At 40.9% G+C, this 12,798-nt stretch overlaps 1 protein-coding gene across 1 annotated transcript in view; it reads right to left on the reverse strand.

Annotated features, from left to right (window-relative positions):
- Positions 1-16: 16 nt before the first annotated feature.
- The window catches only part of emilin1a (elastin microfibril interfacer 1a), a 32,416-nt gene continuing 19,634 nt past the window's right edge, over positions 17-12,798 (reverse strand). The window contains exons 3-12 of the mRNA XM_055044348.1: positions 11,520-11,707; positions 11,324-11,423; positions 10,789-10,897; positions 9,828-10,010; positions 6,902-8,179; positions 5,080-5,494; positions 4,631-4,747; positions 3,378-3,395; positions 3,146-3,271; positions 17-2,768 (exon numbers count right to left, since the gene is read on the reverse strand). Coding sequence (XP_054900323.1) covers positions 2,458-2,768; positions 3,146-3,271; positions 3,378-3,395; positions 4,631-4,747; positions 5,080-5,494; positions 6,902-8,179; positions 9,828-10,010; positions 10,789-10,897; positions 11,324-11,423; positions 11,520-11,707 — 2,845 coding nt within the window. The 3' untranslated portion in view covers positions 17-2,457. The remainder of the gene's footprint in view (positions 2,769-3,145; positions 3,272-3,377; positions 3,396-4,630; positions 4,748-5,079; positions 5,495-6,901; positions 8,180-9,827; positions 10,011-10,788; positions 10,898-11,323; positions 11,424-11,519; positions 11,708-12,798) is intronic.

Below are 12,798 nucleotides of genomic sequence, written 5' to 3' on the forward strand. Positions count from 1 at the left end.
AATCAATACACTGCTGTTCTCAACATCCACAGACCTCATTTAATGTGCAATTAAGCCTTTAAAGGTCGGCAATGCAGTTCAACAAAGACAAAGTGTTCGCACCAGCTCAATAGATAAATTTTACCAGATTAATTAATGTTGCGAGCTTTACTTGTGCTATTTATTGAAGTTTAAAGCCACTAATCGGGGACATGATGGTCATATTACTTTTAATGATGCATTTAAGCCGTTCCTTTCTAGGCCACACAACATTTACCAGATTTAAGAGGGGGAATAAAGTCTGCAACTTTGAATAAATTGTGTTTTGCCTAATTTATAAAGGGTTAAAATGTGCAAATACATTCATTATTAATGCTTATACGATTAGTTATTAATCTTATGGTAAGATATCCCTTGGCAGATTGTACACTGCATAAATATAAGCATCTCAACCCAAGTTAAAAGTGAAAATGTGATTTTTTTCATAAGTGAAAAACAATCTGCTAATGGCTCTAGCAGGCTACTTTATGTCAATATTATTTACCTAAAACAAGCTCATATATTTGGCTGAAAAGTTACTTCTAAGTCAGTTTTGTCTTGTTTTTAGTGAACTAAGATACCTGCACCAGAAACTAGACAAAACACTCCTGGTGAGGTTTTGTGGGTTTTTTTGTGTTGGAAGTCAAACCACTTTATCCAAGCGATCGCCTGTTTGACCCATTTGAACGTGGAACAGTCTTGAGGTTCGTTTGGGTGTTGATTGTTCTGTTGGAAAACCGAATTGTGTACAAAAGTGTTTTTCATTTGCCCTGTCCAAGTCTTTTTGGTCCATTTTTGGAGTTAATGCTACTTCCTTGGTTGTCTGTGTTAATTTTAAGGTAAGTTCACAACAGGAGAGGACACGGGTGTCCCAGCAGCTTCCTGTTTATAACAGAATTTGGCCTTAATGGTTCCTGAAAGTCCAAACACATATCTCGCCTTCATCTGAGAGAAAGATCCTCTGACCTTTCAAACAGGACGACAATTCCAAACATGGAGCAAAAGTAGTTCTAGAAGTCTTGCATCAATCTTCCTGAATGGCCTCTCCATTGGCCTGACTAAAATAAAAAATAATCACTGCAAAACTAAAAAATGTTACAAAGTATTCTTTGTCTATTTTCAAGTTCAAATATCTTACAATGCTTGACATAAGCTGAAACCAAGTTACAAGTGAACTTTTAGCAAGGTTTCAGAGTTCGTTTCAAGTAATTAATTACGTACTATTGATTATAAAAAGCACTTGTTCAAATGATTTCACTGATAACTACATTTTTCTCATAATTAAGAAATGATTGACTTAAAACAAGCTCCAGCATCTTGCTTCAAAGTTACTAATAACTTGGTTTTGTCCTGTTTCAAATTCACTCTAATGTATTTTGCTCTTGAAAACAGACGAGACAAACTTTGTACGATTTGGTGTTGAAGTGCTCTGGAAGCTAAGCTTAAAGGTTGACTCTGTCAGGAAATAAACTAATTTAAAGGAACCGTGATATATGTATATTTAAGAAAACATTGACAATAAATCCAACCTTTTACCACAAATCTTGCATTTAAAAAAAAAATCACTGAAGTTATATGTTGCATAATCAGCAGAGTTTTTATGCTGACGGCAAACTTCAGTTACTGTAAGGTCTCAGTCTTCGTCTTCTATCTTTAGATGTCCCTTATTAGGACACAGAGTGAGAAGAAAATTCCCCTCTGATGCTTTTGACAAATCCTCTCCTTCCTTTGTGTTTCGGGGCACGGCCAAAGTCCTAAAATGGTCTTATTGTTTTATGGCCGCATGATTTATAAAACCCTGCGGTCTCTCTATGCTGAACTGTCAGTGACTTCATTTGTGCATTTCCTCCTAAAGAATAGTGGTTTGGACTTTGTCCCTCCCGCATTTTTTTCCTTGAGACAATTGGCACCCAGCGTTGCGTTTCTGGGAACTCACTTGTGGTCAAAATGAAACTGTGAGTAACACAAAAATAAACGATTGCATTAAAAGAAAAAAGGAAAAAAAAAAAAAGATACAACGGTTAATCGAGTGCGTAAGGAATGCTGAAGATTTCATGACGTGGGTGGACAGCGCAGATAAATAGAAAAACACCCACATCTTTAATCTTTCTCCATTTGACTAAATATCCTTTTTTTTTTTCTTAAACACAAGTGAAACTTAATGGATGTCCTGGTGCAATCAGTAAAGCGTCCACGTTTACAGGAACATTGGAAATCACCCTGCAGTGGCTTCTTTTCCATATAAAAATACATCTCAATCAACAAAATAATAAACTTTTCCTTAAAGCTGCAAAGCATTTTTTCTCTCCGCTGGATGAATCCAGTCCACTGGTATCCGTTTCACCCACTGCCGACGGCTCTTTGAGTTAAGAGTCCAAAGCAGAGGTTTCAATACAACAAGATGAACTCTGAAAATCACACTCCGTCCTGTCTGACGGTCTAGTACAGCAGCATCCCGCTGAAAACGGTAAAGGGCTCAGAGGTGACGGCCAGCTCTCCCATCACGAGGTCGATGCAGACCGTGTCCCCGACCTCTAAGGGTAGAATGATGTTGAACACAGCCAGGGCTCCGGGGATGTGTTTGGCCTCCGCCATGGGCTTCTCTAAGCCTTCGTGCTGATAGCCCTCTGAATCCGCTCGGGCAACGCCGACGTTCGACTTTGAAAGCACCGCCTCGATCTTCACGTTTTTGTGACCCGTCAAAATGGCGCTGAAAAAGTATCTGCCACTCAGGGGCGCCATAAATATACCTGTGGAACGGGACACCGGTTAGTTCAGTGTTCATGGTAAATATGGAAGAGTGACGAAGAGATTCATTTGTCTCTCTTTGTGGGGGGCCTGTGCTGCAAAAATATATATTTGAGCAGATACGCATTTTTGCTTTTTTATCACACTTAAATGTTTCAGTCAGTTAAACAAGTTCTAGTATCAAACATAGATAAACAGATTAATTTACTTTTTAAACAATAGTTGAATTTATTCAGAGACGTCCGTCCGTCAATCTTGCTAGCTTTTTATCTTTGTAGCTATCCGTCTTGCTAGTTATGTAACTTACTAGCTATTTTGCTAGCTAACGACAGAACGGAACCTGTGGACCTGAAAGAAGCAAACACAATGTCACACACACCTGTTTTAGGATCGTAGCCGTTCTTTTCGTTGACAAACACTTCGTTGAACTCTATGGTTCCCGTCTTCCTCATCTGGCGAGTCAACGCCGCAGAGAAAGAAAGGCGCGGCACGTGAGCATCGGACCCTTGAAGACCAGATGACAAAGTAGAAACAGAGCAGAGCTTAGTGAGAATTACAGATCAAAGTGGAATGAGGGCTTTCATCTGTTGTTCAGTAACTCCAGTACATACCCTGTTCTCCTCTGAGCCCTGAAAAGCAAGATGAAAGATATAAAGAGTAAGGTAAATATCCAAATAAGCCATTCAGTGGTGTTTCAACAAACAGAGCCTTGTAAAAATAGTCACACCGCTAACATCGTCCACATTTTGCCATGTTCTGTCCACAAACTTCAGTGTATTTTATTGGGACTTTTAGGGGTTTGATCAGCGGGAAGCAGCGTATAAAATTAAAAATGCTTAATGTCTGGTGTCGCTTTGTTTGCAAGTCCAACTGCAAGCCTTTCAGGGTATGTTTCTACCATCTTGTCCGATTTATTATTATTTTCATAACCTTGAATTTCTCCACAACTCTTTGGTCTTCATGATTTTATTATCTCCTTAATGTTCTCTAACAAACCTCTGAGGTCTTCACTGAAAAGCTGGATTAATACAGAGATTAAATTACAGACAGGTTGACTTTTTTTCTTAATCAGGATGACTATGGATTTTATTTATTTGCATCAAAATTAAATCAGCAGTATGTAACTTTTATAAAAAATAAAAAGTTACAAATAAGTAAGTATTTTTACATATTTGTTAAAATGATCACTATATCATGGCACTTTGTTATGAGACAGATAATCCTCTGTGTTTCCTTCTGGTTCTGTTGCAATCTACAGAAATACACTGCTTCATCAGAAACAACCAATCAGAGCCAGAAGGGTCTTAGCGCTGCCAATAATTCTCGTGCATGCGTTACTCATACTCTTCCCCCTTTTTCTCTACTGCACTACAGCAGGTTCACCACAACAGAGTCTGTCATAAATGCCAAGACTAATAAGCGAGGACTCTGATGACATTTAGCAGCGTGTTAATGTGCATGACTTGCAGCGCTAAGATCCTCCTCCTGCCTCTGATTAGTTGTTTTTGGTCTAGAGCGGTTCATTTCTTCAGGCAACAATAGTTGCTCAGGGAGGAGGTGGAGGATATTGATCTTCTCAGACATTATCTGTCTCCTAACAAACTGTCACAGCATAGTGACATGTTTTGTACAACTATGTACAAAACATATTTTTGTAAAAGTTGCATGTAGCTTTAAAGGAGCTGATGAAAAAATGTGCGACACACTCTTCAGAATATCAATTTGAACCATCTATTATCGCTCTTTCACTTCCCAATTCTGAGTTACAAATGATAACACTCAGCATTAAATGTGACAAAGTCTCGCAGTATAATGTGTATGTTTTATAGATCACTGCTTGAACATATTTCTTGTGTTTTTGTACCTGGGGGTCCCACTAGTCCTTGTTTGCCTTCCCTGCCTGGAGGTCCCACTCTTCCTTGGGGTCCGATAGGACCCGGTGGTCCAGATTCACCTCTCTCTCCTCGAGGCCCTGGGGGACCTGAGAGAAAGGACAATTTAGAGACATAAAAACCGCACACAAACTCCTGTTAAGTAATGCTGATGGTTCTGAGGAGCTTCAAACGGCGGGCACATCATCGGGAAAGCCAAGACATTTAACCTGGCGAGACTCCAGCTGTGTCTTTCACACTGTGTGATTACAAGAAGCCGTCCTTTAGAAAGACAACAAACTTTACTAAGCTCTTAAGTGAATTCTCTCAAACATGACAGCCTGGATTCTTTCTTTGGTCTATTTTAATGTCTTCCATTACTTAATGTGCATCCGCCTTGTCCAAAAGTGAAATCCCATGCTCCCTTTCCCCTGAAACTCACCCCTAAAGTCCTGATCCCTGAAAACGGTGAACTGTCTTCCCAAGTCCAGCACAGAGGAGTTGAGCATATGTATCCTGGAGTGGACACGGTCCAGCTGGACGGTCTGGATGTTGTCAATGAGCTCTCCTTGGGACGTCACAGTGACATTGAGGCCATTCACGCAGCCCCACAGGCCAGACACGTGTTTGTTCAGGCCCTGTTTGATTTGCTCCAGGCTGTCTGTGAAGAAGTCCAGGCGGCCGCAGACCCCCTCCAGCTTGGAGAGCCTTCGGTCCAGGCCGTCGCCGGACCGCCGACACTCTCCCACCTCTGTGGCGTAGTTGTTCCTGATAATCTGGATCTCTCTGCCCAGGTTGCCGAACCGGACGTCAGCGTCGTTGACGTGGTCCGTCAGCTCATTCCTCAAATCCTCCACCTTGAAGAGAAAACACAATCGTGTTGGTTTGTGTTTTAAAGTGTCGCTTTATGTTGCAGGCCTTCGCCACAATTTATTCTCCTATGGTATCGGCCACACTTCATCCTCAGCAGGGTTGTGCTGTTCTTCTGTAGTGCTTCCAAACTTCCAAAAGAGCGAGGAAGGATTTTTGAGTGGTCCAATGTTTTCACAATGTGCACAGAAAACACATTTTTAATGTCATACAGACAAATAAAGAAGATAAGAATATAGATCCATCATCTGATGGATGTTCTGTTTTAGTCTGTGGAAAATATTTCAAATCAGCATGATGGAGTAGCTTTGGTCAATGGGGTCATGAGACACTGAAGAAATACTTAGACGAGGAAATTCTAAATATTTTGTTTTTATAACAAAACAATTCATCCACTGTACAGTGCGTGGGTATACTTTCAGTGGGTCAACATTTTTTTTGACAAACTTCTTTTAGTGGTCTTATTAGTGGAGTAATGTTTTGACTTTATGAGAAACTGAATTTTGTGTTTCATTAATAAAAGACAAAGACCAATCAGAGCTGTTGTCAGTAATGTTTTAAAATGGAATACTTGGTGTTGAATTTCTTACAGCTGAGTAAGACATGATCATATGAGAGTATGTTGCTGTATTATGGTGGCTTTGTACCTTTTGTTAACTATTATTATCTGGATTCTTCGCTGTTCTTACGGTTTCTCTTCTAAATTTTACCTATAAAGAGAACGCTAATATAAACTAGCTAAGAGCTACAATCTGATACAGGGCATCAAATGGTGACGTCCATGTTTAAGTTCTACGTTTTTCTTTTTTAAAAATACGATTAAACCCAAAGAAGTCTTTTGCATGAGAGATGGAACATGTCAATAATCTAGATAAAAAAGTCCTGTTGCCGTCTAATGAAGAACATAGAAAAGCGATACTATTTTTGGAGAGTAGTGGCAGGTCAGAGGTCTTTCCAACTATTAGAAACTTATTATGGTGACCACATGAACAACATTAGGCATTGGTAAAGAGCATTTTACAGACTTAGAAGCTAAAACTGATTTATTGAGCCACGGTTTGTGTCTATGTTCACCTTAAAGTCCCTGTCCAACAAGGAATAAATTTCATCTACCTAATGATAACCAGACATACTGGTATATTGTTAGAACTAAACGTAACATTTTAAATAGGACTTTAGAGTAGGACACTCAGTCTCAATACCCAAAATGCTAAGCCTCCTGCAAAGGTACAGATATTGCTATGATGCAAATCAAACCAAGAAGTTTAATATGCAATATTTTACACTAACCAACAGTAAGGGCAAATACGTGGGCCATCATTTTATTAATAAACATTTAAAATATTGCAATGTACTGTGTTAAGTTTAGTCGCAGTGATATTGCATTAGCTTACCACAGAAATGGTGTTTGAATTTGTGCTGGATAGATCCGTCAGCGTGGTACTATGTGTCTTCACAGTCCGTCCCAGGTCCTTCAGTGTGTTATTAATGGAGTTAAAAGTTATCATGACATTGTTCAGCTCTCCTTGGACTGACCTCAGATCCCCACCTAATTTCCCGCTGTGGAAAGTATGACCGTCCAACCGTTTCTTCAAGTCGTTTATGTTGGTCTTGCACTGTCCCGTACATTCCTCCACATCCTCCCTAAGACGTCCCACCTCTTCCTGAAGGTTGGAGCAAACCTGAGAACAGGTGGACTCCTCTGAGTCAACTTTTCTCCGCAGATCCGTCAGTTCTGTCTGGCATTTGTTCAGGCCGATCATTGTGGCGTTGGTGAGAAAGCGCAGGTCCTGCTCCACGTTGCGGCAAACGAAACAGTCATCAAGATCTCTGCCCAGTGTGTCGATCTCTGAGACAATGCGGGTGAAGTGTTCACCGTTCTGTCCGGTTACTGCTTTTATCTTGTTGATGTCATTGGTGAGGTCAATCACTCTGTCAATCAGAGAGTCTCCCGTCACAGACAAGTTGTTCAGGGTGTTGTTAAACCTCTTGATGTGTTCCTGATTGGTCACAACTCTCCACTCCAAGGTTTTCACAGTCTCCTCTGTTGTTGGGTTTTTTCCGTTGTGCCCACAGGTCTCACTGCACATCTCTGTGGTTGAGGCTAGCTTTCTATCAAGGAAGACTGTAACGTTCTCCAGATGGCTCAAACGTCGGCTATGATCCCTCACTGTATCTCCGAGATCTGCAACTTCCAAGTCTAGTTTTCCTATTTTAGAGCTGTGGTCATCTAGTTGAAGAAACACGTTGTTACGCAGTTGGGTGAAATCTCTTTGCAGGGTTTCTTTCAAGCTGCTCCCAGTGTTGGTGCACTTCTGCTCTGTCTTCCTCATCGTGGTGTTGAATCTCTTTTCCATCTCTCTCAGCCTGCTGTTGAACCGATCCTCAGGGACTCCTCCCTTTGTTCCACCCGCCCCAGCCAGCTCCTTCTCCAGTCGTCCTTTGATGATTTCACACTTGTCCGAAGTGGATGTGAGTCGAAGGTCTATGCTCGACAGCCTCTTCTCCAGCTCTGTGATGGTGTTGCAGCAGGTCTGGGATTGCTTGTTTTCTCTGCGGTAGAGTTCCAAGTCACGCCTGATGTTTTGGTCCATGGAGTTTATGAGCTTCTCCAAGGCTCTGATCCTTTCCCTGTCCTCCGCCTGCTGCCGTCTCAAGTCCTCCACACCAACCTAGAAGAAAACAACATTATTAGGACAATGGACTGTTGGTTTGTGGCATCAAGCATCTCATACAAAGAGTTTGACTAATTACCATTGCCAGAAATTCAGCATCAGAAATGACAGCAACAGCATGGACAGGTTGCAACATGAAGTCACACACACAAGACTTCATGTTGCAACAGAAGGCGACAGACATGGTGGATTTAGCTGTTGTCATTATAACGGGCTAAATCTTAAGTGTATGTGTAATATAGAAACGAAAAATGAACGCAGTAATTTGCTGTTAAATGTTAAAACTGTAACAAATATCCAAAAAAATTCAATAGCATTACATTTTACAGGTCAGTAAAAAGTTTTAATTAAAAAAAAAATACCAAGGGAGAGGAAAGTAAGTCAGCTATGCTAGCTTGACTTTGACAACTTTAAGACAAATACGTGGTGCAGAATTCAGTGTGCTTCATATTAGTTAAAAAAGTAAGGCGACCCACACACCGACCCAACTCCATTGAATCAGGAGTTTAAATCAGCTAAAGAACCACAGATGATCACTTGACACCTGAAAATATGACTGAATGTTTTGGTCCTTGTGTGGAAAATGTTTGCCTGTTTTTCGGTGTTGGTGCGCCACTAGCAGCTCTGCCTGCTAGTGGCGCTGTTGTAAGTCAGTTGCTGTGGCAAAGGGTCGGCGTGTAGTATAGGTGACACAGACAATGAGAGGAAAAAGAATTTGAGTGGTTTTAAGTTGTTTTTTTAAGCTATTGTTTTCTTTGCTGTGGCACACTGCTCTACATGAATAATAATACATCTCCAGGTTTCATTTTGTTAGCAGAAACCGTTCTACTGCAGCAGCGCAACTATGGATGGGAAGTAAAATAATTGTCTTTTTAACTGCCGGCATTGTGCACAAGCAAGACATTTCCGGACGTAAACAACAACATGGAACGTGCCTATAATTCATAAAGAAAATAATCCGCCTGCTAATAAAAAGGTTATGTTTCCTTTTCCTTTGAAGGATCGTTTGGATCCTTCTCCAGAAGAGAAGGAACATATTACATCCCCTGATAGAACAAGTACAGGACAAGAGACAAAAAGGAAAATCAAGGAACAGAAAATGACTAGCAAGCTGACCCTGTCAAAATATAAAAATATAAAAACACAACAGAGATTTGGGCAGAAAACTGGCTGAGTGAAGACGATACAAATATTTCGGAAACGTTCACATCGTGCTTTTTTTCTTGTTCATTTTTTTTTTAGTTGGTTGCTATCTTACTATAGACCACTAGATGTCAGAAGTTTTTATTTTTTTGCTCTCTCCCTTGAAAGTATTGGCTTAAGTCTTATATTAGAGACTCACAAACTGTTCTCTTTTGTGCCATACATTGTTTGTTTAAATCCTTTTGCATCTTGTAAAGAGCAACACTGTTTGCAAAATAGCAAATATAATCAACACTTTTCTATTGAATATTGCCGTTCCAACTTTTAACTTATTTTTAACTTACTTTATCAGTGCCTTTATAAGTTTCTTTTTATATACATAACACTCTGCATGACTCCATTATTGCTTTAGGCTGCATGAGCAGTGCAGTATAATCATTGCAGCAGAACAATTGAATACCTGAATAGGTTTTTGTTCTGATTACAGTCTGATTTTCTGTACCTGACATGAAGAGCAGGACAGAGAAACTCTTCGCTCCAGCTCAGTCAGGATCTCCTCCTTCAGCATGTTCAGCTGGTCCCCTGCTCCTTCTCCTCCTCCTCCTGGCCCAACATTTCCATCCAGTTCATTTCCCCCTCCATTCACCAAATGGTTGTTGATGTTCAGCAGCGTCTCATCGTGGACCTAAATCACAGAATCAGATTATGGCCTGTGATAGACTTACAGGGTTAATTAAGGCGACAGACATGGTGGATGGTACAAAAGTCAGCTTTTAGTTTTTGATATTTTAATAGCAGGGCACAGAAACACATCCGAACCGTCTCTTAACGTTTGGGGACGGTTTGATCTAAGATAGAGGACAATAAGTCTAACACGTCAGAATGGATAATTTTCTTACAAAAACTAAACATAACAAGAATACAAGGCTTTTTGTAGATGTGCTGCTGTGTTGCAGTTTTTCATTCTCTTGAATGACTTGATCATTTATCAGCTTTTGGACAAAAAAGACGTTTGCATCACGTTTGGACAACAGGGACGTTCCTCAAACTGGAAGCTTCTCTGAGAGTGATGAAAACCCGGGACAGAAAGTGGATTATAATACTGAAGGATCTGGACAGATTTCTGACAAGTACTGATTGTGATCTACATCTGACAACAATCTACTGCGTTGTCTATCTGTCTGGATTAAGGAGCAGGGTTGAAAGACAGAGGCCATGTCTTCCAAAGAAAGCATCCAGAGCAAAATCCTTGTGGGAAAAGGCGCTAAGATAAAACGAACACCAAATTGAATTCCAAAGATAATTTTTACCGAGTTATGTTTGGGAAAGAGCACCAGTGAAAAATGTGAGTTTTTTTTCCGAAATTGCTTGATGGAAAATATGCCATTGAGCAAATTCATTCTCGTAATTTCAGTTTGCACAATGCCGTAGAGACCAGAACTAAAGCCGATGTTACAGGTCACCTGTGTTCTGTTGTAGAGATGGTCCAGCTTGGTCTGGATGGTGTTGATGGTTTCCTTCATGAACGGCTGAGCTGAATCTGCAGGAACGGTGGCCCCGTTCAGGCTGGGCCTGCAAATTAGAACATGCAGCGGTCCGTAGACCTAAATCAAGATCGGTGACAAAACACTAAACCTAAGTGTTTAGTGTCCGACTTCTTCTAAACACATTTCTGAAGCGGGGAAGTGTCAGGTGGACAAATAGGAAGCCACTAATTCTGTGGTTTATTTACATGCTATCATGTTATCTTGTTCAGATTGAACTGTTTGTCTCTTCCAGTCTGTATATTTGAGAAGAGAAGGATGTCTGCTCTCCAAAACTGGCCAACAGTCACACACACTGACACATTGTAAATTATGCACAGATGTTTGGTTTAGGAAGTGCAGAGAAACGGACATATTAGTGCTGGCCGGTTTGGCGTAAACAGGACGGCAGCCTGCAGGTGACGGCACTTCACCAGTAACACACGCACTTGATGGATGGACAACATTCACGTACAGCTTTTGGTTTATGCCGTCAATGGTGGTCTTCATGTCATGGAGTTCTTTTTTGAGTCCGGTGATCGTGTCCTGCAGCTCCTGGATTCTCTCGCTCTCGCCTCAAATCGAGAAAAAGAAAAGAGTCTGGATGTGAACGGAGCATGAAGTCAAGCTTTTTTTTTTTTACTTTTTAAACGGAATTAAAACCGTTATACCTTGTTCGCCCTTCCTTCCACCACCGGGCTGTGGTGTCTGTGTCTGCCCTCCGTAGACCCGAGTGTCAAGGGTCCCATGCGGACCCTGGTGGCAGTCTTCCCCTGAGTAACCGTGGCAACATTTCCACTCCATTTCCGTCACCATCTTGTACGCTACCTTGTACCTCGGCCTCCTGTATGTCCGGTAACTGGAGATGACAGAAAAAGAAGTAATTATTCATCAAACTGTTTGTTGAAAGTAACTTCAGGGGTACTTTTGTGTGATCCAACACAAAGAAGCGTTGCTGGTTCTGATTGGAGGAAACATTTCGTTCTTCCAACACTTCCCAATTTAGCGACTGGGAATGGAATATTACAGAACCCAGCAAAAGCCACAAATTTGGCTTAATTTCTGAGTCATTTCATGGAATAGAGCAATAAAAAGCTAGTCTGAAGGAGCTGAGTGGGGGAGAAGATAGGAGGCTTGGAAACTTGGATGGGGAGGTATCTTGAAAGGGGGGCTAGGTTGCCATGGAGATTCAAGGATTTTTTTTCAAACGTGTGAAAGAATAAACTCCAGGTTTTTGATTAGGAAATAACAACATATCATGATGTAAAGCTAAAAAAAAAAACGTGGATTTTACATAATACTGCCAATATAAGGAATAACTCAAAAGAGCGGAGAGACTTGCTGAGTCGGGCTTGGTACCCGTTTCTAACTGCTTGAAGTTGTGGCATATTTTGAGACTGCAAATGTATTTCCCTGTTTTTTTGTTCAATTTATAATTCGACATCACTGGGATCCCGGTATCCCAATCCGTAGGCCGTAACTGTTCCTGAACATTCAGACTTTCTTGCTCACTGTTGGCATCCACAGAACAGACGGCTGCCTATCAGCCGACACACAGGATAACCTCTGCTGTCGGAGCTTAAAATGTTCTTCCTGCCTCTTTTATTTCTCAATGAGTTTCCAACAGAAATCCACTCCGTTTATCTCACACTAAATCAGAGTTACTGGCTCATAAATGGTCTCCAAAAATATGTAAAATGTTTTATTTGGAACTCGCTGCTGCAGATTTCCCATGAACGTGTCATTCAACTCCACGCTGAAAGAGTCTCCCTGTTGCAGTCAAAGTACCACAAACAGGACAGATTTAGCCAGAAATATCAATACATGATGCAAGCGGCATTAGAGGCACACTGACCAGGGCATCCACTTTTATCCTCTTTTTGTATCAATCCATAAATAGGCTTGAAGGTTGCAAAGGCTGTTTTAACAAGGTGACAAAAAGGTCAGCTG

The sequence above is a fragment of the Poeciliopsis prolifica genome, unplaced genomic scaffold, assembly GCF_027474105.1.
Source record: "Poeciliopsis prolifica strain line A6 unplaced genomic scaffold, Auburn_PproV2 SCAFFOLD020, whole genome shotgun sequence".
Lineage (NCBI taxonomy): Eukaryota > Metazoa > Chordata > Actinopteri > Cyprinodontiformes > Poeciliidae > Poeciliopsis > Poeciliopsis prolifica.